This window comes from Mobula birostris, chromosome 15, assembly GCF_030028105.1.
Source record: "Mobula birostris isolate sMobBir1 chromosome 15, sMobBir1.hap1, whole genome shotgun sequence".
In the NCBI taxonomy this organism is placed as follows: Eukaryota; Metazoa; Chordata; class Chondrichthyes; order Myliobatiformes; family Myliobatidae; genus Mobula; species Mobula birostris.
The window spans coordinates 24,850,294-24,875,161 of NC_092384.1; the positions used below are offsets into that span (position 1 = coordinate 24,850,294).

Consider the following 24,868-nt stretch of genomic DNA (forward strand, 5'->3'; position numbering starts at 1 on the left):
TCATGTATCCAAACCTTTTATTGTGCTTTTTTTTGTATTGCTAGGCAAAAATTATTTACCTTTTTGCATATGTATCAACAGAAAGTTTCAAAGGATATTTAAAAATAAACTTGCCCAAAAGCAAATATGCACTTTCAACAGCGTGAAGTTGGCAAGGTTAAAACTGCTCCTGCTCACAGCTGTTAATGAAAAGGACGTCACTATAAACAGTCACGACACAGAATCATTTCAAGATTTGATTTACAGCTTCAGATAGGCAAGAGTCTAAATTGCACCTCATAATAATTTACAGAGTTTACACTTGTAGCCTCGTAGAACACACAGTTCCACATACCATTTGGAATCACATTCATAAATTCAGTCAACAGTCTGGCCTCATTTGCACACTGCCCGAAAGCCCTGGAACAAGGATTGCACTGGTTTCATTGTTCTGCAGTTCTGCATGTACTTAAACTCAGTTTGCTGCAACTTGGGGACCGTCTGGAATCAAAGAGGCAAAGAAGGTTTTGAAGAACACCCAGGCTTTATTTACAAATGTCGTCCTGTTCACCTCAGCTTCAGGGGCCAGGGTAGCGTCCCTGACATCATCACTTCCAGAATTATTCACTCTTTCATGATCTTGATCCAGTGCCACATTCTGAAATTCACACACAAAACAAGTCATTCCATTAGTATTTAACCTGACATATTAATTATAAACTCAAACACAACTTTTATTTACTCTGGACTCATTTTCTAACTCTATACATTTTCTTTTGTTAATTATTCATAGATGTTGCTGGCACAGTAAACCTCTATCTGTAGGTGCTCTTGAACTGAAAAAGCAGCCAGGAATAATCTAGATGCTGTACTTAGAAATCCCAGGGCACTTCAGTGGGACATTACTGGACACAATTTAACACTCAGCCACATATCAGGAAATGTAACGACATTTGAGAGAGCAAATTTCGGATATTGGGGAGAGGCAAGGAATCAAAGAAGATTCAGCACTGGGGGAGCAAGGTGACACAAAGAGAACAAATATTACCTATGTTAAAGAGGTTCGAATATATTTGAAACAATCAGCATTTTTGCATTATAAAGGCTTTGCACCAAAGGGAACTATATTAGGCATGTTCTCAGCATCATTTACTTACTACTTAGTATTTTTGCATTTCTCCATGAGCTTGGATAACTTCAATCACTATTACTCTGAACTGATTCTACAGCTTATAGACTCACTTACAAGGCTTCTTTACAACTCAGTTTCTCCATTTTGTTTTTTTTTATTTGCATAGTTTGTCTTGTTTTGCACATTGTTTGTTTGTGTCATATTTCACTGACCCTATCATATTTGTTGTTCTGCCCTGAATGCCCACAAGAAAATTCATCCCAGGGTTGTATCTGGTGGCATATATGTACAATTGTACTTTGATGATAAGTTTACTTTGACCATGCACTATACAAAAAAGCACAAGGACAGCACTGTAACCTTTGGCTGTTTTCAGAAACAGAAAATTCAGAAGAGCTTTGTGATGGTTTGTAAGGCATAGCGTTGTGTGTTCAGTGAGCTTTTTTCACACTGTCAGTTACAAAATCATTGCAGGTTTGCAGTGACAACATCCTCAGAAGGCGATCAGACAATATTACTGAAATGGAAAGGAAACCTATCCATTTGTGAATGCAGCATAATCCACAATTCTACACACGTTGCAGCTCCTTAATCAAACTTCTTGGCAACTTAACCACACGGAATGGAGTATACACTTTGGTGGTCAACTCTTGCGTTCAGCATCATCTGGCTCAGAAGCCCAATCCTGGAATGTCATCTCTACCGTACCTGCTGATGTAGTCACAGGGTTAAGGAGGAGAAACATTTCCTGATGACTTTTCTCTGGACCGGACAGAAATTGGGTAATGTTAGTCATGGGGCAGGTGGTAGGTCTGTGCTGGCTAATGTTGAAGAAGTGCACAGATGAACAGAACATTCACATCTTGGACAAAAACAAAACAGGAACAGAGGCTTAACCATGCTGATAAGGGAATTTCAGACAGTATTAGATTTACAGAGGAGCTAGGTAAATTGATATACAAGCAGAAACAAAGGAGGAGGACTGGTTTAGAACACAAGAGACAATCAAGGGATTAAGAGGGGAAAAATACAGCAGAGTGAAAGCTAGTCGGCAGCAGAAGCTGACGGTAAGCTGTTCTAAAGACACGTGAGGAGAACCCTTCACAGTCAGCAATAGGGGAATTTATAATAGGAAGCAAAAAAAAGGCACAAAAAGCACTGGCTCTGTCTTCGTGGGGAGGAGGGGGAGGAGGGGGAGGAGGGGGAGGAGGGGGAGGAGGGGGAGGACAATATTAGAGAAACTGGGGAAATTTAAAGCTGATGAGACCCTACACCTCAGGGAACTATAGAAGTGGTGTTAGAAACATTCTGGAATAGTTTCTATGATTTGGTGGCAGGGAAAGAGGCTAATGTAACCTCGTTAATTAGAATGGTAAATAGGGAAAAAACAGATTATAGATGGCTAGACTGACCATCTGGAGTGGGGGGGAAATGCTAGAGGCATCAAAGATGACAACAGCAGAGCATTTGAGAAACAGTTTCACTTTGGTCAAACACAGCATTAATTTGTGAGAATGAGATAATCTCTGACAAGACTACTGGATGTTTTTCTTTGGGCATCTAGAATAGATGGGGAGAACTGTAATAAGTAATCGGGGTTGCTGGGAAGTGAGGCTTGAAAGGCCTATTCTGCACTGTATCTCTAAATAAGTAAATATGCTATCTGCTCAGCAGATAGGAAACAGTATAGGAATAAAGGAGGATTCTTCTGGGTTAATTGCAATGTCTAATGACATACTCTTCAGTGCTCAGAACCCAGTTCCCAATTGGACTCGATCATGAGAGCTTGGAAAAACAAGATGGAATCTCATTGAAATTTTTTTAAAAATTGAAAGAACTCAGAAATCAAGTCGAATTTAATCTGAAAGATTAGATATTCCTGATGGGGATTGCCCAGGTTTCATAACCCCAGAATGCAGGGTAGGTTATTTACAACTGAAACAAGGAGACTTCCCTTTCCCACCTCATTGCCCACATGCGATGGGATCACAGCAGGTAGATCTTTCACTAGGGTTCTTCCCACTTAGTCTTGGGCAAGTCACACAACCAAAGGGAAGTTTATTATTTGCTGATTACAAAATCATACACTTGAAATCGCATAAAGCTTGGCCTCTATCAATGCAGATCAACAAGCAAGTTGTGTCTCTGAACTGAGAGAATCTGAGCTACATTTGGGACAAAATTAAACTACGTCATTCCCAATATGCTGGAGAGTGCACACTGAGCATCTGATTGACGAGAACATTACATTTATAAAATCCGGAAACTTTTTGGATTTTAGAGCTGAAGCTTTTAATTATGAATTTAGTTCCCTGGTCCTGGATGATATCCTCCTACTGTTGACATATGGGTGACCTGGAGATTTGCTCCAAGATCTTCATAAGAAATTGCTCTGCACTCAGCATCTCCCAACAAGAAAACAACCAAAAACGTCAATGCCTATGGAACTTTTGGAATACCTCATTACATCACAGAAACAGTACCAAAGCCAGCACCACTAGTTTCTGCCAACAGCAGATCTTCCAAACATATTGCAGAGGTCCTGGTTAATTATGTTCACAAACTTTAGAATAAGCAGGCATATCCTCAATAAAATCAGTACTAGGATATCTCCCTTTACCAAAAGCAGCTTAACAGCTGTTGTTTTACTTGCTCTGTGTCCTTCCCATCTCTATAGATATACCAACCTGGTCTTGCACATCATCCTGATCTTCTTGATCCTGTTGGGGTTCCTGGTTTCTGTGATTTGGATAGGCTTCCTGCAAAGGCACGTTGGCATTTGGCACCGGCGCTGGATGTCTGAATGGAAACCAACCAGCGTGATGTCTGCAGGAGAACAACAGGACACAAGCTTCATCATCAGATTGCATCATGGAGCTGACAAGAAGACTACTCAATCATGGAAGATATGCAACATCTAATTTTCAATTACTTCCAAATGGAGATTTAGTTTTGGAATACACTACACTAGATTTTTCAAAAAACCATTCAGTCAATAGAAACGCCACAGGAGGTTCTCCACTCAACCAGTAAAAGAAAGCAGAAAAGGGAGAAACAAAATTGGAACATATTCAATAGTGACCAGTAAATGTGACTAAGATAGGAATTGAAAAGATTGCAAACCATAGTGAAAGACTTGCGGAAAGTAAACAAAGAAAATTTAGATATTACAAATATGAACACCAATGTAAACAACAAAGTGAAACTGCAAATGCTGAATGCACATACCACCAGCTCAAGGACAATTTCTATCACATTGTTATAAGACAATAAGATGGACTCTTGACCTCACCATCTATCTCATCAAGGCCTGGCATCTTATTGTCTGCCCGCACTGCATTCTCTCTGACTACAACACTTTAATCTGCATTCTATTATTGCTTATCTTGTTCTACCTCAATGCACTGGTGTGAAGAAATGATCTGTAAGGATGGCATGCAAAACAATTTTTCACTGTACCTCAATACCTGTGACGAAAATACATTCTAACAGTTGAAAGGCATTCTGCTAAACAACATCTCACCAGAGCTTCAATTAAAAGTTACAAAGAAAAAGAGGAAAAAAGGCGGCTAAGAATACCTTGAAGGGTGAGGACATAGCACAAAGGAAAAAAAGGCGGGGGGGGGGGATCTAAAAAGCCAAAACAAAACAACTACGAAGGAAGGAATCACGTAATTATCAAGAAACCAAAATGGACAAATGATGTTGGGGAAAGGGCTATGAAGGAAAATTCTACTTAAGACAGTAATAATAGCAGAAATCTTAAATCAAGTTCTTTGGTTCAGTACTCATCAGGAAGTCAGCACGTGACACTAAAAGGCAACATTAGTAATGATGTTTCCGCACTTAGACTAGAAGCACAATTACTAAACTAATCCAACTCTTTGGAACAAAATTTTGATCTGGAAGGACTATACTGAAACACTACAAATAATTGAGACAAGATATAGCAGAGATATTACATACATTTCGTCATTTATTAGGGAAACATTTAAATAGTTGAGGAGAATAGAAAATAATTTTATACCAATATTTATGAAAGCAGAACTATATCATGAAGTTACGTAGCTGGCAGGGGAAATGGTGGAATTATAAACACTACTGAGACGTTACATTCAGTAAAGAAAATTAAGGCATAAACGACATAGAAAGTGAGGCCGAGGAGCAAATGCTGGGCATAATAGAATTGGCGGATGCGAGTGACTTGCTGAATTTTCTACTCAATTACAAAATACTAACGGAGCTTTTGAAAGAGGCTCCTAATTCACCACTACCTTATGTAAGCACATATATAAAATATGCAAACAGTGTGCAAATTATTTTTTTGTTCATTTACACAAGATGGTGATACATTTGTTCTCTGAAAATTATTTAAACAGCTTACCATTTTGTGCCATGTGCTCAGCTACAAACATCCTGCCTATTGGGACATTACTTGCAGTAATGTTAGGAGCTAAGTGAATGAGACAGATTGAGTAGAAGACTGGCTGAAATTAATGAGTACGTAGGTAACTTTAGAGGACAGTTAATATTCAATCACATTGAATTACACCAGACTGCACAGATTCTTCCCCGTCCCTGAAGGATATGTTCAAATCAAATGGCTCTTGATCATAACAGTTATTATTCCTGGATTATTTAAATCAGAAACAAACTCCAAGTTAGCATGGAGGGATTAGCTCCGGGTTTGGAATTATTCACCAAAATAAATTCTGAATGTACGTTAAAATGAAACAGACTCGTCCCTCTGTGGAGTGGCCTGCCAATACAGAAAGAAAATATTTGCACAACTGTGTGCACCCCATGGGAGGTTCCTGGCCAGGGTCCAATATGACATTTACCCAAGGAAAGTCATCAGTTCCACGTGAAACTGCTACTTTTTCCTCATTTAACTGACCAAGCGTTTCGGACTCTTGGTTCAGGGAGTGCAGTGTTTAAATTCCCAGCAATAAAACTGGGTGATTTTCCTGCCAAACCCTTGCTGGGTTAGACCAGGTTCAATTTATTTGAAGAGGAACAGTTATGAGAGGAAGCAACATTTGAGTTAATTGAGTTATATTTCATTGCTTTATTAATATTTAATTATGTGTATCACTGCCTGATAATGATAACATCTGGTTCATTCTCTTCAGTTAGATCGATTGGTACTGGAAGCACCACCATAACAGTATGGCCTCCACGGAATTAAATAATCTCATGGCAAAATCCAAAGTGCTTTATTATTTGGCCAACCCCACCACATGTTGAACAGGTTGTGCGACTGAGAATGACATGGCACTCCATGACTAGTAAAACAGGCCAGGTTCAGAATTTGATGTCTTCAAAGAACAACAGGATACTTACAGGTACATCAGCAGCATGGCGCTCGCCACCAACACCACACGACTCAGCGACGAATAGAAGTAAACTATGCTCAGGAAGAAACAGGCGCGGGCAGCCAGGTAGAGCCAGTCCAACCAATCCCGGTTCAAGTCGTCATCATCGTCCACCACGGGGCCTCCCTGGGCGTTCATCCGCAGGTTCTGGTTGGCCGGAGGGTTGTTGAGTTGAGGTAGAGGAGCGTTCTGATCAGCAGGGAGGTTGACGAGAGGCGGCTGGTTGGGCAGCGCGGCCGGAGTCCCGGGCGTGACCACGGGTTGATGCTGGGAGTTGGTGGCAGCCGCAGCAGCAGCAACTGCAGCCTGACTGTGAAGAGAGAAAGCACGTTGAGAGGTAAGTGAGATGCTCCATTACTGGATGGGCTTTGACTGGACAATCAGACAGCGTAAAGCAGCATCAGTCCTAAAGGAACACGTCTACTTACTAATCAACTAGAGACTCATCACCATTAATATTTATTTAAATAGAATTCAATGGATCACTCTTATATCAATAAGAGACCGAAGATGCTGGAATCTGGAAAACAAGCATCTGGAATCTACAATAAACCAACTTATCGAGGAACTCAGCAGGTTGAGCAGAACCCGTGGAGGTAAAAGAACTATCGAGGGTTTCACGTTGAGTCTCAGCTTCAGGGCCGGATTTCCCTTGGTGTTTGCCACTGGAATGGTTAACCTAGCTACCTTCCAGGGCATGGGAGAGAATCTCACCCAAACCCAGATGGAACAATGTTGCCACCTAGCTTTCTGAGATCATCCATGCTTCAGGATCAAAGCTAAACACAATGTGCAGCAGTTCCAGGAGCCTGATCCAACATTTGGCCAACACCATTTGCCAATGTTTGAACCGTCTATCTCAATGTTTTGAATTTAAAATTAAAAAAAAACTATCCATAACAATTGTTGAAGATGTCAATTAGCACAGCTTGACAACTCTTTTGGGAAGAGAGTTCCGTGTTTCAATATCAGAGCTGACTTGATTCAAGGATGCGTACATTTTCTGCCCAATAGTCCATTCATGGGACCTCTTCACATCCTGAGGTGAGCCAACAATTGTTCTTGTGTGCCTACATGTTGATGCAAGTTCTTTAATCTCACTCCCAGGTGACCAAGTTCAAAGGCCTCCATTCCAGATGGATACACAGAAACAATTGTGGTGGACATAAAACAACATTCAAAAGATTTGGGCACAAGTAAGGAGAAGTTCCAATAAAGGAGGAATTAAAAGAGTAGTCCAGGGAGTGTATGGAAAGGCTCTCATTACTCTTTAGTAGAACAGGATCACAGGCAAATATTCAGCCAGTAACTACCTTGGATATATACAGCCACCCCTCTGCAGAAAAGCAACAGGAAGCCTCTCTTCACAATTACACTGACACGCGGGTTGAGGCTGTAGCTGACAGCAACCATACTAGCTCTTTGCTGCACGGTAGGTGGTTATAGAAGCAAATGGCAGAGTCCAGCCGAGAAATGGTGAACACAGTACTCACAGCTCTCATTAGGGAGATGCACGAATACTCACAGATATAAATGGTAACACTCTGATAGACAAGGTTTCTTAGGCTTTGCTAAGAGCCAATAAATATCCAAATCTGCCCTCCCCCCACCCCAGCTCCCATAAAGTTACCAAAAGGTATATACAGCATCATTGGCATGTGCAGATCAATGGGTAATGTCATCCACATCTCATTCAATCGATGAACCTTTCATCTCCTTCAGTACAAACTGTTCAACCAATGAAGGAGTGGGCACTGGTGGAAGGAGTATTCCGTGTACCCCGGAGGTCAGATAGGATCTATTGTGGTTAGCATGACTCTTTACAGTACCAGTGACCCGGGTTTGATTCCCGTTGCTGTCTATAAGGAGTTTGTACATTCTCCCCGCGACTGTGTGGGTTTCCTCTGGGTGCTCTGGTTTCCTCCCACAGTCCAAAGACTGATAGGCTAATTGGTTATTGTAAATTGTCCCGTGATAAATCGGTGGACTGCTGGGCAGCATGGCTCAAAGGGCCGGAAGGGCCCATCACGTGCTGTACCTCAATAAACAAACAAACAAACAAGCAGTCCACATCTCGGGCCGAGACTTTGCTCTGGATTTCCAGCATCTGCAGAATCTCGTGTTCTCTATTCCCCACTGTTTGTATTTCCGTGCACTCTAGAATGGAAGTTATTCTGGGAGCAAGACATCTTAATAGCACCATAATCGGTGCACTGAAATGCAAGTTTTCCGGAAGATAATAGTACTTGCATTCAATATTCAGGTCAAAGATATTTAAGAACAAATTAATGACACCACAATGAGTACTAGGTAGATTTTTGGCTTCCTTTGTGACTACATGCACTCTGCAATATTTCCTTTGGTACAATGCATGACCAGGAGAGCATGCGTTCCCATTAAGACCATGGTCACAATATTGTACCGGAATTTGTAGACAGGATGAGGGGCAAGAAACAGCAATTATCCAGGAAACACTTCCTCTTTCATTCAAAAAAAAAACCCATGGGTACTTACTATTGCATGTAATATTGCCGTGCATACATCTGCTGGAACCACAGGATTTGCTGAGAGCTGTACAGGTTGTATGCGGCTAGACCAGACATCCCCTCTGGGCTCTGGAGATCTTCCCTTGGAGACCTTTCAATGGCAAAGAGAAACCCACATCAAATCCACCCCAATATTAAGAAATGTCAAGTCAATGGTCAAGGATACCCGGCTCCTACCTACCAGGCACCATAGGCCCACGGGAATGTGTTGGGTGCTCTGCGACGGAGACCATCTGCTATTACCGATGTTGGGACAGTGAGGCTCTCCTGGCCAGAAGCAGCAGGTGTATCTGGTTGCTCCTTGAATTGATAAAAGAGAAAAAGAAAGTTAACTAGTTAAACAAATGAGGAAGGATGTGGTGTTTGGGCAAAATATTCCCCAAAGTCATGAAACTTCCAATATGCCACTTTGGAACACAGAACATACAGTCAGTGGCCACTCTATTAGGTACATCTGCTCGTTAATGCGAATATCCAATCGGCCACTCATGTGACAGCAACTCAATGAATAAAAGCATGCCGACGTGGTCAAGAGGTTCAGTTGTTGTTCAGAAGAAACATCAGAATGGAGAAGAAATGTGAACTAAGTGCGTAATGATTGCTGATGCCAGATGGGAATATCTCAGAAACTGCTTAAATGCTGGAATTTTCATGCACAGCAGTCTCTGGAGTTTACAGAGAATGGTGCAAAGAACAAAAACACCTAGTGAGAGGCAGTTCTGGGAGTGAAAATGTCTTGTTAATGAGAGGTCTGAAGAGAATAGCCAGACTGGCTCAAGCTGACAGGAAGGCAACAGTCATTCACATAATCATGCATTACTACAGTGGTTTAGGAAGAGCATCTCCAAACGCACAACACTTTGAACCTTGAAGTGGATGGCCTACAGCAGAAGACTACGAATATACAGTCAGTTGTCACTTTATTAGGTACAAGACGTATAACATATAAACCTCTGCATCCTCTCTACAGCACCCACATCCTTCCTATAACGAGGCGACCAGAACTGATCACAATATTCCAGAGTTTTAGAGCTGCAACATTACTTCGCGGTTCCTGAACTCAATCTTCCGATTAATGAAGGCCAACACACCATGCGCTTTCTTAACCGCCTACCAGCTTCCCAAACAACTTTGAAGGATCTATGAACTTGGTCCACAGTAACTCTCTGCTCCTCCACACTGCTAAGAATCCTGCTACAAACCTTGTACTCCACTGTTAAGTGTGAACTTCCAAAGTGCATCACTTCACACTTCTCTGGATTGAACTCCATCTGCCACTTCTCAGCTCAGCTCTGCCCATACCAATGTCCGATTGTAACCTAGGATAATCTCCTACACTATCCACACCACCACCAACCTTTGTGTCATCTATAAACTTACTAACCCACCCTTCCTTCCACTTCCTCATCCAAGTCATTTATAAAAATCAGAAAGAGTGGATGTCCCAGAATACCACTGGTAACCTACCCTCAGGCTGAATATACTACCTACCGCCAACCTCTGCCTTCTGTGTTCTTGTCCTCCTTTCAAAAGTCCCATTTCCACTTCCAAAAAATTAATCTTGGTCCCTACTTGTACATAGTTTTCTCCTTTTGCTTATTCTTTTTTCCCCACTCTTTTCTATAAGTGTATACCTCATAAATATTATGTGGACATTTGTGGCAAATATGAATATGATGTATATGTACAGTACCTGAAATACATCTTATGGACATGCTTGTTTGATGATGAACTTCAATAAAAAATAGATTACAAAAAATAATCTTGGGTAGAGAAATAACCCTCAACTGTAGCTCCACAAGTCCTTCTGCTTTATTCATTTCTGTTTTTTTTTTGTTTCTCTACCATGCAATCCACAAGATGTAATTTCCAAATACAAGAGCAGACTTGCTAAAAGACGGGTGTCCAGTTTCTGCTGGATACTCTATTCAATCCTACAAAGGCATCACTTCACACTTTGGAACAAAGAATTTTCTTAGGGTAACTTGCAACAGGAAGAACAATCTTTTGTTCTGCCCCCTCAGTTACAAGTCTCAGTGAGATCAAGATGAAGCTAGTAACAGAAAACAGCCAGCAGTGAATAGGCATAGTTTCACATTCCACCTGATGTTCTTTGTCACTGAAGTAAACATCCAAGCTAATGATACACCAGCGTCTACACTCAGTGGCCACTTTATTAGGAACCTCCTGTATCTAAAAAAAGTGGCTGTGTGTGTGTGTGCCTGTGTGTGTGTAGTCTTCTGCTGCTGTAACCCATCCACTCTAAGGTTCAATGTGTTGTGTGTTCAGAGATGCTCTTCTGCAGGTCACTGTTGTAAGAGGTGGCTGTTTGAGTTACTGTCACCTTCTTGTCAGCTTGAACCACTCTGGCCATTTTCTTCTAATCTCCCTCTAAAGGCATTTTTGTCCCGAGAACAGCCGCTCACTGGATGTTTTTCACACCATTCTCCGTAAACTCTTAGAGGCTGTAGTGTGTGAGAATCCAGGAGATCAGCCGTTTCTGAAATACTCAAACCACTCCATCTGGCACCAACAATTATTCCATGGTCAGTCATTTAGATCACATTTTCCCCACTCTGATATTTGCTCTGGACAACAACTGAACCCCTTGATTATGTTTGCATGCTTTTATGCATTGAGTTGCTGCCGTATGATTAGTGGATTAGATGTTTGCATTAACAATGTGTACAGGTGTACCTAATAAAGCAGCTATTGACTATTTAGTTCTACTGCCCTGACAGTGACTAAACCCATTCACAAATATATCAATCAAGTCCTAATGTGTAAAACTAAAATTTAAACAGTAGGAATAAGAACAGGAGTAACTTCCAATTTGATTTCCCCCTGCCCTCACCCAGAACTCTTACAGAAAACTGTAAACATTTATGGTATAAATAAATTGTTCCAAGTTCAAGACAACTGAGAAACTTGCAGTACCACAAATCATACAAATATATCGAGCAGGGGGACATACTGGTGAAAACAGATTTCCATCTGCTTGACAAAGCACCTGTTGTCGTTGTGGACAGCTGTAATGACAGCTCATAGCACTAACTGCTAAAGTTTACTCCTCTTACAAGATTTCTCTGCTCTGTCTGAATACCCAAAACAATACTATTTTCCCTTCCCTGATGTCGTGAGCCGAATTAATTTGTTGACTCTATACCAATATCATTTGTATCTGACGCTATCCTACAAGGCTACTGTACTGATCCAGTTATAATTTCAGAATGTTACTGCTGGCATCTTTTTAGAAGTGTGTAGCAGAGAATCACTGCCCTTAATCCAGCATAGATGTGACAGAGAGACAACATTTGACAACGATATAGGGTCTTGAATGTAGGAAAGATCTCAAACACTTAAAAAGAGAGGGAAAGAAAGCAACCATCAACTTTTCTGGAAGTTGCAAGGGACAGAAATTTTATTAAAGATCTAGGTATTCAATTGCTTTGATAGGCAGGGAGAAGTTAACAGGCAGAACGGGTTACAGAAGGAGCTCGGAGCTCAAGACTCCAGCTTCTAAAAAAAAATTACCTCCCTTTGTGCTCTGCTGGGATTACATAGAAGGAACTTGTGACTTCGAATTCAGCAGGACATCCTGAATTACTTCATTATTTACGGCTTTGTAAGTTTCAGTCACTGTCAGCTTATTAGTAAATGAGATAGTTGATTCGAATACAGCTTGGGACTAAGCACACAAATGAGATTATTTATAAATGTTTAAGGATAATTGTTGGTCTGGTCACAGGGAGAAACTGCAGCCCTGCCCATTCTTTGAATATTTCCATCAGATATTTTGACCTTAGCCAAACATCTCACTTCCCTCTCAACCCCATTCTCCCCACAACCTTTAATACCTTGACCAATCAAGATCCTATCAACCTGCATTTTAAATGTATCCAATGACTTGGCCACCATAGCCGCCTGTGGCAATAAATTCAAGAGATTCACTACTCTCTGGCTAAAGAAATTCTTCCTCATCTCTGTCCTAAAAGGACATGGGGCATCCTTGTATACTGAGGCTGTACTCTCTAGTCCTAGACTCCCCCACTACTAGAAATATTCTCTCAATGTTCACTCTGTAAGTGGTAGTACTGTGGATGTCACAATATCCAGCTCAGGGTAGAGCGGCTCGGCATCAAAACAATCAACAGAGCAGAGAGTCTTGGAGGGAACGAAATGGCCACAAAATCCATGACAGATATCCCATATATGAAATGGATCTAAAATCTAACTCAGTTCAAATGCTTCTAGTGTGGCAGTCATCTCCAAGTGCACACAACTCAGGGGTGCTTGCCTTTTAGAGAAGTACTGAAATAAACAGGTAATGATTTCTCACTCCTCACATCAGAGAAAACTGCCAGTGTTGTCAATGCTAATGACAGGCTTTTAAAGCTCCTCCAATCTATCTCATGCAGATACAAGTACACTTCATTCCCAGTCCCCAACCTTCTATTTTTACCTTCACACTTGGCTCTTGTCTAGACTTCGTTCCATTCCTAACATTACAGACCAAGTGAATGGTGTGGTACTGGTCAGACTGCAAGAGACAAAAGAGAGAGGCAAGACAATTATCACAAGGATCACTCCTGCTGCAAGTCAATCAATTTGATCTACAAGACCTGATAAAGGTTCTGCAAACTAAAGTTTGTATTCAGCCTTGCATTTCCCCAAATCCATGAAAGTGAACATTTTTTCTAGCTCTATTCAATCAACATCCATATAAAACCGAAAGCTAAAAGTGGTGGTAAATAGATGGATTACCATGTGCAAGTTAACATCATAATAAAAAAACAGAAGTTTGGTCAAAGTCTCAATTTTACTTCCCCTTAGTGATGACCTGTCCCAGTCCCATGATCCAACAGCACGAATCCAAACAGTTAATGTTAACCAGTACTGATGTGGTACAGAGAACGTTGACTACGATTCCCAAAATGCGTACATAAACAATTCAAGTTCTATGACTAATGTGGCCAAGAACACAGCAGTTTAAGTCATTCCACATTATAATTTAAGATTTTCATTTTGGGATTAAATGCTGCCCAGAGATAAAAATCCATCAAGAACACAGCTAGTAGTAGGCTAGTTAATTGTTCATTCTCTGAAATCATGATGGATATGTAAAAGAACAGATATTCAGCCTCCAACCTGATGGCATGAACATTGATTTCTCGAACTTCTGGTCATGCACCACCGCCCCTCGCCCATGCACCATTCCCATTTCCCTCTCTCACCTTATCTCTTTCCCTGCCCATCACCTCCCACTGGAGCTCTTCCCCTTCCCTTCTTTCACGGCCTTCCATTCCCTCCTATCAGATTCCCCTTTTAACTCTTTCACCAATCAACTTCCCAGCTCTTTACTTCATCCCTCCCCCATCCCAGATTCACCAATCACCCACTGCCTTACAATTCTTCCTCCCCTCCTCCCACCTTCTTACTCTGACTCCTCAGATTTTCTCACCAGCTGTGATGAAGGGTCTCGGCCCAAAACGTCAGCTGTCACTCTTTTCCATAGACACTGCCTGGCCTACTGAGTTCCTCCAGCATTTTGTGTGTTGCTTCGATTTCCAGCATCTGCAGATTTTCTCGTTTCACGTTTCCCCATATCCCTTAATACTTTGAGTTAAATCTATCCACTGGCAATTTAAAATGAACTGCTAATCCAGTGTTCTCTGTCATTTGCAGCAAGGTTCCCAACTTCTACCTGCCTTAGGATGCTAATTTTTTTCTTGCTAAAACCAACAGGGGTCATGAGGACAGCATTAAGAATTCCAACGCACAAAAGCACCATTTATCCCAGAGCCCTATGCCATTTGGTGATCAGAGGAGCTCCGGGGAGATTACTGTACGTCAGAACTGGGCCATCGGCTGGACCAGTATTCAGTACAAGGCACCGTACAAATGGACACAAGTCCATCACTGTATAGCACTGGGGTGAGGATGGTGTGGACCTGTCATTGTGTAGCACTGAGTTGATACAGGCAGGCACAGGTCTCTTGCTGAGAATTCTCTCAAAGAGCTGGTGCAGGGCCAGTGGGTGTAAGGCCCTGTGAAATGTCATCCTTGGCACAGCCTCCCTCACAAATTTCACAATAGATAGTGATCAGCATGTTAACGAGGGACTCAGCTAAAATTTTATGCTGCAAATGGCACTGATTTTTGAAAATAGGGAATAAATACTTCCAGCTTTCTGACTTGGGGACAGTGAGAAATTTGCATCTTCTAAGAGAAAGATGAGAGCAATTAATTTTTTTAACATCAAAAACGTAACTTTAATGTAACAGAAAAAAAAGCTGGAGGAACTCAGCAGGTCAGGTACCATCTATGGAAATAAATAAACAGTTGATGTTTCAGACCAAGATGCATATTTTCTCACTAGCATGGTGAGTTGCATTTTGAGTTGGTCTCAAAAATACATGAGAAATCATTTAAGAATCTGTATTCACATTTTAGAGATGGCATCGGACAGATCCTGTATTTTATTGCCCTTCTTTCACCTCATTCCATCTGAGTTTGTGGTTACAAGAGAATTTGTCTCATTGAACCATGCTCCTGGGATTTTCTGACATACAGTGGGGCTTGTTGGCAATCTTAACCAACCTCTGGCTGCAAAAGTGCTTTGGAACACACTACCCAAATTCTCTAATCCTAGACCAGCTAAACGATCAGTTCCTAACTCTCTCATCAGTTCATCTCAGTATCACAAACATTTCCATATCAATGTGCATCAATTCAAACTGCATTCTTAGTACTTATGTAACGTGGCATATAACTTGTAATAATTCAGTGCAGATTGGCATTGCCAGTTAGAAATTTCACAGGTCTTTTTAAACATGGAGTTAGTAGAATGAAGATTTACTGCAAGAACTGAAGCCAGAGTAAAAACATTCTGCCAGAGAGCTTCAGTCTGCCTAAATCTTTGATTCTCAAGAGGTGTAAACTGGCATCAAATGTGTAAATTGTATAACTTGTTGCATTCATATATTGACATCAGCATTTTTAAGCAGAATTATTTGATATATTTTTTTAAACTTTTAATTATTTATTATATTTATTTAGTATTTGTTTAATAAATATGAAGTAAACAATTTAAGTAAAATATTTATTTTTTAATTTGATGATGGATACACAGTCAAAACACACTTACTGAAAGCATTTTGAAATAACATGCTCATTATTTTATTAAATGCACACCCAACACTTGGGTAGGAAGTGAAATATGAACCTTAACAGCCTTTGCCACGACTGTTCCGAGTGCCAGGGTTAAGGACTTCAATGAGGCTTTCGACAACTTCTATGGGTCAATTGGCCAATAAAATTAAAGCCAATAGTATCAAAGGGAGAGTGGCAAACAGATACAATGTTAGCTCCGTGCACCCAGTAATGGGTGATGGGACCTTTTGTGACTGTAGGACTCCCATAGGACTCAATAGCGAGTCCCTCACATTCTGGAATATACATTGCTGATTTAGATGCAAACCAATGGGCATATAAATGTTGCAGAGTTACAAAAATTCCATGTGTGGTTGGAGGTAGGGAGAAGCTTTGGACTCCAGCAAGGTATAGATGTCATGGTCAGTTGGAAAAAGAGGCAAGTTGCATTTAGAGTCATAGAGCATTAATAGAGCTGCAGCAAAATAAAGAGGTACATAATTAAAGGGAAATTATCAAGATAAATGGAGGAACAGAGGGCCCCCCCCCCCCGGGTATTTAAAAGACAGGTGGACGGGGCAATAAGATGGCTACAAAAATGCACACGGGATTCTTTCTTTTGTTAGTGTGGACACAGAGCAGGGATGTATACTTTTCACGTGTGCAGCATGAGATCTTTAGCTTGAACACTCTACACTTCTAGTCGTCACATTATAAGCAATATACATTGGAGAGGGCGGAGAGAAGTTTAACAAAGCTGGTGCCCAGATTGAAAAACTGTCACTACAAGGAAAGATCGTTGTGGCTAAGGCGTTTTGCTTCGATAACAATGACAGAAGGCAGAATATAGAGTTACAGGTGCAGTGCAGGTAGAGAGTAAGGTGCAAGGGTCACAATGAGGTGACTGTGACATCATCAGTTGATCCTTATTATACAAGAAAAACGTTATAATTGTGGGATAGAAGCTGGTCTGGAGTCTGGGAGTGCATATTCTTAAGCTTCTGCAACTTTTACCCGATGCAAGGGGTTAGAAGAGGGAGTACCCAGGCTGGGAGGAGTCTTGGATTATGATGGACTCTGGGGGGAATATTAGTCAGGGAAACCTGAAAACCTCCTTTTCTCTTCAAAACCATAAGACAATAAGGCGATCTATGTCAATGATTTGGACTACGGTACAAATGGATTTTTGGTTAAATTTGTTGATGATACGAAGGTAGGTAGAGGAGCAGGTAGTGTTGAGGAAACAGAGAGCCTGCAGAGAGACATAGATAGCTTAGGAAAATGGGCAAAGAAGTGGCAAATGAAATGCAATCTTGGAAAGTGTATGGTTACGCACTTTGCTGGAAGAAATAAACGGGCAGACTATTACTTAGATGAGGAAAGAATTCAAAATGCAGAGATGCAAAGGGACTTGGGAGTCCTTGTGCAGAATACCCTAAAGATTAACCTCCTGGTTAAGTTGGTGGTGAAGAAGGCAAATGCAATGTTGGCATTCATTTCTAGAGGTATAGAATACAAGAGCAGGGATGTGATGTTGAGGCTGTGTAAGGCATTCATGAGACCACACTTGGAGTATTGTGTGGAGAGGGTTCAGAGAAGATTCATGAGAATGATTCCAGGAATGAAAGGGTTACCGTATGAGGAACGTCTGGCAGCTCTTGGGCTGTATTCCCTGGAGTTCAGGAGAATGGGGGTGGGGGGGAGATCTCATGGAAACATTCCGAATGTTAAAAGGCCTGGACAGATTAGATATGGCAAAGTTATTTCCCGTGGTAGGGATTCTAGGACAAGAGGGCACGACTTCAGGATTGAAGGATTGTCCTTTCAGAACTGAGATGCGGAGAAATTACTTTAGTCAGAGGGTGGCAAATCCATGGAATTTGTTGCCACGAGTGGCTGTGGTGGTCAAGTCACTGGGTGTATTTAAGGCAGAGATAGATAGGTTCTTGATTAGCCAGGGTATCAAAGGGCATGGGGTGAAAGCAGGGGAGTGGGGAATGACTGGAGGAATTGGATCAGCCCATGATTGAATGGCGGAGCAGACTCGATGGGCTGAATGGCCTACTTCTGCTCGTACATCTTATGATCTCTTCAAAGCAGCACAATAGAATCAGTTATATTCATTCAAAAGGGCAGCCACAACACGAATTTAACCATGTACGTGAAGGATGACTTCTTTGACAATGCAGCACTCCCTCATTACGGTACTGAAGTGTGAAACTAGAGCAACACCCAAAATGCTGGAGGAACTGAGCAGGCCAGGAAGCATCTGTGGAGAAGAGTAAACAGTCAAAGTTTCAGTCCTGATGAAGGGTCTCAGTCTGAATTGTTGACTGTTTACTCTTTTCCATGGATGCTGCCTGGCTTGCTGAGTTCCTCCAGCATTTTGTGTGTGTGGCTTTGGATTTCCAGTATCTGCAGATTTTCTCGTGTTTATGAACTAAATTATGTGCCCGGATTCCTGTAAAAGGGGATTGAATTTTTTGAGGGATAGGAGTGCTACCATAGAACTAGGGTGGCCTGCTTGAGGAAGAATTCTTCTTCTATCCGCCCACTCCCCCACATCCACTCACTACAATAGGGAAACAACTGTCTCTGTCTCTCCATAGAGTGAGAATAACCTTAACAAGGTGAACAGTTTTAATCACACACTGACAAAGAAATACATCTGATCAAGCAACTTGTGGACAACAGCAACTTTTTAAAATATATATATTTTGCTGCTTCTTCCCCAGAGGATTCAGAATACTGACCTTTCTCAGGATATCCCTCAGCAAGAGGTGATCAGGCAGCAACTTCCCTGAATAAATCAGCTTTTGCTCTGATTGTGCCTGGAGAAGGAAACAGTGATAATTCAGAGTTGCCACCAAATGTCTGCAGCTGATTTCAATTCTGCCAAAATTTCAGTGGAACTTTATCAATTTGAACCAGAAAGAGTGATTTTGAAATTGCAGTTTTTGATCTCAAGTTATGGAGTTTCCATAAGATATAACATGGCAGAGTACAATAAACAACTTCATGCGTTCACAGTAAAATAAATATTTGCCTACATAAGTGTCACTGGTCTCCAGCTACTTTTAATGAAACACTTCTAAGACACTAAAAATGAACCAAGTAGTCTACAAAAGCAAATTGTATCATTAAAGTTATGCAGAAAGCGACAATTTGATTGCGGTGATTCTAAGGAAGTTAATTTAATCTATAAACACAAGCACTGCTACATTTCACTGGTTCATTCCATGTTCCAATGAAAGACTGGTGTACGGTTGTAATAGTGCAAAAATTTCACAAGCTGCTTTGCACAATTTACTTTTGAGTTCCAATAAGTTTAGACAAACAAGCTCTCGGAATTTATCAAACGTACTGTTTGGATTTGGTTATTCTTTCACCCGCAGTTTGTGGGAGCGAAGGGCACATACTGTACACATCCTTCACCAGAGTCCAGGAATACAGCTGTTCATGTTCCAGAAATTAGCACCACCCCTATGACGCAAGGCATTCCCCAACCACTACATACTGACTGTTGTTGTGTCCCAATAAGAGGCAGATTGATTATCTGCTTCAGCACGAGCTTGTGTAACACCACCTTCTGATAACAAACGACACAGTAAAATTCACCTTCCAGACTCTGGCGGTGTTGGACTGGTCGATTCGCCAGACTACTGGACATTATATTATTAATACCCCATATAAAGGTGGTGCACTGTGTCACAAAACAAAATTCATCCAATGAATTTCACTGGAGCACGAGAGCAGAGCTGGATTGTGTTCAAGCACCTTCACTCCATCTGCCACAATAGGCAGGTTTTCCCAGTGGCCACCTATTTTAATTCTCCTTCCCATTCTGACATGGTAGTAAAGGAGACCGTGAACTGACATGAAGAGGCTCAGGTTGGAGGAGCAACACCTTGTATTCCTTCTGGGTTAGGCTCCAACCTGACGGCATAAATGTCGATTTCTCTCCTCCCGCTTCTATTTTCTCCCCATTCCACCTCCCCTCTTAGCCTTTCTCTTCTCCCCACCTCCTTCTAGTGCTCTTCCCTCTCTTCCATGGTCCATTCTCCTTTCCCGTCAGATTCTTTTATTTCTTCCAGCTATTACCTCCAATCTTCTCACTTCATTCCCACTCTTCCATTCTCCCCTAACTGGTTTTACCTATTACTTACCAGTTTATTCTCCTTCCCCTCCCCCACCACACGAGGACCACAGCCATGACCCGGAGAACCATGTTGGCTGGAGTCTGGGCCTTGTGCTTTGACCCTTGATAGGATCACCCATGCCAAACAGGTCAAAGGGTAGAGGCCAGGTTAAGAGAATTCCACTGGTCTTCCAAGTTCGGGGTTCTGCTCAGGGCCAACAACTCTGACTGGTCAATAAAAATTGTTACAGAAACAACAATGAAGACTCCTATATCTGTATGCAACGGTATGGACAGACAGAGATGGAGTTCGGTAAATTAAGTTTCCAGTGCTGATGAAGGGTCTTTGCCCGTAACACTGACCCTTTATCCAGTTCCATAGATGCTGCCTGACCTGCTGAGTTCTTCCCAGCATTTTGTGCGTTGCTTGGATATTCTCAATCTGCGGATTTTCTCCTGTTTTGCTCACGACATGCCAAGTGAGGCCTCACCGCAGCTTTATAAAGCCGCAACATTACATCCTTGCTTATTTATTCTGGTCCTCTTGAAAGGAATGCTAACGTTGCATTCGCCTTCCTCACCGCTGACTCAACCTGCAAGTTAGCCTCCAGGGAATCCTGCACGAGCACTCCCACGTCCCTTTGCACCTCGAGAGTTTTGAATTTCCTCTCCTTCCTGAAAACAACCTGCCCCTTCACCCATCTTCTTATCGTCTGCAAGCCTGGCCACAGAGCCATCGGGTTATAAAGTGTGGAATCATTCCTTTCAGCCCAACTGGTCCATTCCCAAAACAGTATCCTTCCTGCCCATCCCAGTTGCCCACACATGGCCCATAACCTTCTAGGCAGCTATCAAAATGCCTCTTAAATATTGCATCTGTATCTGTCTTGACCACTTTCTCTGGCACTCACCATCTCTCTGTAAAAAAAAATACTCTCAGATCTCTTTTATAAAGTCCTCTAGTTTTGGATTCCTCAATTATGGTGAAAAATACTACATTATCCATTCCCCTCATGGTTTTACGAACTTCTGAGGTGGACCCCCCACCCCCATTCTCCTACACTCCAAGGAATAAAGATCCAGAGAGGCCAACCTCTCCCTACAATTCAGGCCACTGAACTCACCAGACTGCAAGTTGGGCCTTCACTGCCCTCACTGAGCACCCATTAGCACCACACTTGTCTCAGCTCGAAAATGCAACCAAGCCCAGGACCTTCCTAATCCCTGCTCACTGCCTTAAGTAGCATACTTTCCATGGGAATTCCACAACACAAATCTTAAGATAGCTACTGTGTGCTGACAGTAATAATTTGAAGTCTGAAGTAGTGAATGCCAAATTATGAAAGTAGACTTGTCTGCATTAGAATTTCAGTAAAATCAGCAATTGATATTGGGAGATTAAACTTCTTGCTATGGCAACGTTGCCATATAGATTTAACTCTATACTGGCTGCACAATAAACAAAGATTGCAAAATTAGGGCAAAGTTCAAACCTCTGCTTCACCACCCTTACCAGGCTCAGCACAAGTCAGACTTTGTGATCTAAACCAGCAGTGACTCATCCTTCCACATCCTTGTTCAGGACAGTATTTCAAGGTGACGGCAACATCAGACTTAAGAATTCATCAATGCACTACAACCCAAAATTCAATTTTCACACCAAATGGAATAAACAAGCAGTATTTTACCCACAAACTCCTTAATGCTCTCTTCTCACTGCTGCCATCAGGGAGAAGGTACAGGATTAAGAGGACCCTCAGGACTGGGAGAATCAGGTTCAGGAGGTTATTACCCATCAGACTCTTGAGCCAGAGTGGATAACTTCACTCATCTTTACTTGGCCCAGCTGTTCCCACAACCTACGGACTCACTTTGAAGGATTTGTTTTTTTTAAGAACATAGAAACCTACAGCACATTACAGGCCCTTCAGCCCACAATGTTGTGCCAACCATGTAACCTACCCTAGAAACTGCCCAGAATTTCCCTACTGCATAGTCCTCAATTTTTCTAATCTCCATGTACCTATCTAAAAGAGCCTATTGTACCTGCCCTTACCACTGTCACTGACAGTGCATTCCACACACTCACCACTCTCTATGTGAAAAACTTACCCCTGACATCCCCTCTGTACCTACTTCCAAGCACCTTAAAACTGTGCCCTCTCATGTTAACCATTTCAACCCTGGGAAAAAGCCTCTGGCTAGCCACGCGATCAATGCCCCTCCATCATCTTACACACCTATTCTTTTTTAAATGAGAGGCAACCCGACAGAGGTGTATAATCTCATGTTCTCCATATTTATTGCTTATTTACTATTTTCTTTGCTCTGTATTTGTATAGTTTGTTATCCTTCACACATTGGGTGTCTACCCATCCTGTTTGGTGTAGTCTTTCATGGAATCTATTGCGGTTTTTTGGATTGACTGTATGCCCACAAGTAAATGACATAGACAATAGACAATAGGTGCAGGAGTAGGCCATTCGGCCCTTTGAGCCAGCACCGCCATTCACTGTGATCATAGTTGATCATCCATAATCAGTACCCTGTTCCTGCCTTATCCCCATAACCTTTGATTCCGCTATCTTTAAGAGCTCTATCCATCTCTTTTTTGAAAGCATCCAGAGACTTGGCCTCCACAGCCTTCTGGGGCACAGCATTCCATATATCCACCACTCTCTGGGTGAAAAAGTTTTTCCTCAACTCCATTCTAAATGGCCTATCCCCTTATTCTTAAACTGTGGCCTCTGGTTCTGGACTCACCCATCAGCGGGAACATGCTTCCCGCCTCCAGCGTGTCCAATCCCTTAATAATCTTATATGTTTCAATAAGATCCCCTCTCAGCCTTCTAAATTCCAGAGTGTACAAGCCCAGTCACTCCAATCTTTCGACATATGACATTCCCACCATCCCGGGAATTAACCTTGTGAACCTACGCTGCACTCCCTCAATAGCAAGAATGTCCTTCCTCAAATTTGGAGACCAAAATGGCACACAGTACTCCAGGTGTGGTCTCACCAAGGTCCTGTACAGCTGCAGAAGGACCTCTTTGCTCTTATACTCAATTCCCCTTGTTATGAAGGCCAGCATGCCATTAGCTTTCTTCACTGTACTTGCATGCTCGCTTTCAGTGACTGATGTACAAGAACACCTAGATCTCGTTGTAGTCAATATAAATTTACACACACATATAACATATATATCTGACATATATTACTTTGAACTTTGTACATACATTGCTGCAAATTGCCTACACCAGTGTAAAACTAATGCAAGTTTCCAGCTCAAGGACACACAAACACCACCCTCCCAATCCACGAAATATAATCTATTTATTGTTTTGTCCCTGAGATCCTGCAGCCGCCTGAGCCCGAAACAAAACAGTGCTGGACCAACTCAGCAAGTCAGGCAGCACTATGGAGGCAAATGGATGTTTTGGGTCGAGACTTCATCTGGACAAATTCTGCCGAGTCGTTTTTACCGCAGATGACATGTCTCCACAATGAAGGAATTAATTGCCTTTTTGATTTGTATTTTAGAACGTTTCAAAGAAAAAGTTAAACTGCTTGGTGGAAATTTGAGGCCCAATATTACTTACGGGGAGGTGATGAACCAAGCGCTGGTAACCCAGACTTGTGCTAATTCCGTTCCTTTACTGGCCCACCCTGCGTTAAAATTCACTCCAAAAAAAAGGAAGCGACTATTCAGCCCATCGATTCAACTTCCTGTAATAATAACCCTAAAATCTTCAAAGTTTATCTGTGCAATAATTCGCCCCACCTTGCATCAGGCCGTGTAGTTAAAAATAGTTCAACATACAAGAATCATTTGGTGAACAAGTCGTCCCAAGGGCAGCTCTAACACAATTGTGTATCTTGTTAACATTGCTCCTCCCTTCGCACACGCGAACCACCAGCCCGACAAGCTCAGACAACTTTGCCTGGACTCCATTGCAGTCTCCTGTACTGCGCTGGTCTTTAAAACTTACAAAGGCCGCCTGCGAAAGCCATGGCCCCGTTATCAGTTCGGTGGTAACAGGTGCAAGCAGACAAGGCCGGAACTTGAGAAAAACTTTGATCCCAAGTCTATCGACGCCGCCCAAGCACCCCCATAAGTTTGTTTTAGCCCGTACCCCTGACACCCAGCCTGTACTCACTGGGTGGCTCGGGTACTTCTCGCTGAGGAAGCTTTTCAGCCGCTGCACCGTCCAGCCCAGCTCCACCAACAGCTTCTGGTCGCCGTACGTTTGGTCGGGCACTTTAACGACCAGAGTCACCATTTCGTCGCTGCTGCCCATCGCCCGAGATTCAGTGCTCCTCGACGCCGCTAACTCGCTCTCAAGTGCTCCGTCTCCGCGCAACTTTGCTGGCGCGGTCCGGCCGGGCTGTGCGCTGTCAGCTGTCAAACCCGAGTGTGGCTGACGGCGATTGGTCGCGGCGAGCGCAGACGTGGAGCTTCGGGAGCCGGGCTGATGCAACCTGAGCGACAACACCGCCTTCTGCCTTCCGCCTTCCGCCTCTCCGGGACTTTACCCTTTACAGCGTC

The 24,868-nt window shown here is 42.3% G+C and overlaps 1 protein-coding gene across 1 annotated transcript; it reads right to left on the minus strand.

Moving 5' to 3' along the window:
• herpud1 (homocysteine-inducible, endoplasmic reticulum stress-inducible, ubiquitin-like domain member 1) lies at positions 1–24,852 on the minus strand. The gene is made up of 8 exons (XM_072279477.1): positions 24,480–24,852; positions 18,938–19,015; positions 13,495–13,572; positions 9,214–9,332; positions 9,001–9,123; positions 6,455–6,796; positions 3,799–3,937; positions 1–637 (listed from the first exon to the last, which is right to left on the minus strand). The coding sequence occupies exons 1-8, from the start codon at positions 24,618–24,620 to the stop codon at positions 455–457; spliced, it is 1,203 nt and encodes a 400-aa protein (XP_072135578.1). The 5' UTR covers positions 24,621–24,852; the 3' UTR covers positions 1–454.
• Between the last annotated feature and the right edge of the window lie 16 nt (positions 24,853–24,868).

Bases quoted from the DNA above. Each gene is read 5' to 3' on its own strand.
- herpud1 (XM_072279477.1), bottom strand. From the start codon at position 24,620: ATGGGCAGCAGCGACGAAATGGTGACTCTGGTCGTTAAAGTGCCCGAC. The intron at 3,938-6,454 runs GTAAGTATCCTG...GTTCTCCTGCAG, and splicing joins GCCATGCTGCTGATGTACCT to ACATCACGCTGGTTGGTTTC. The intron at 638-3,798 runs GTTGGTATATCT...TGTGAATTTCAG, and splicing joins AGGATGATGTGCAAGACCAG to AATGTGGCACTGGATCAAGA.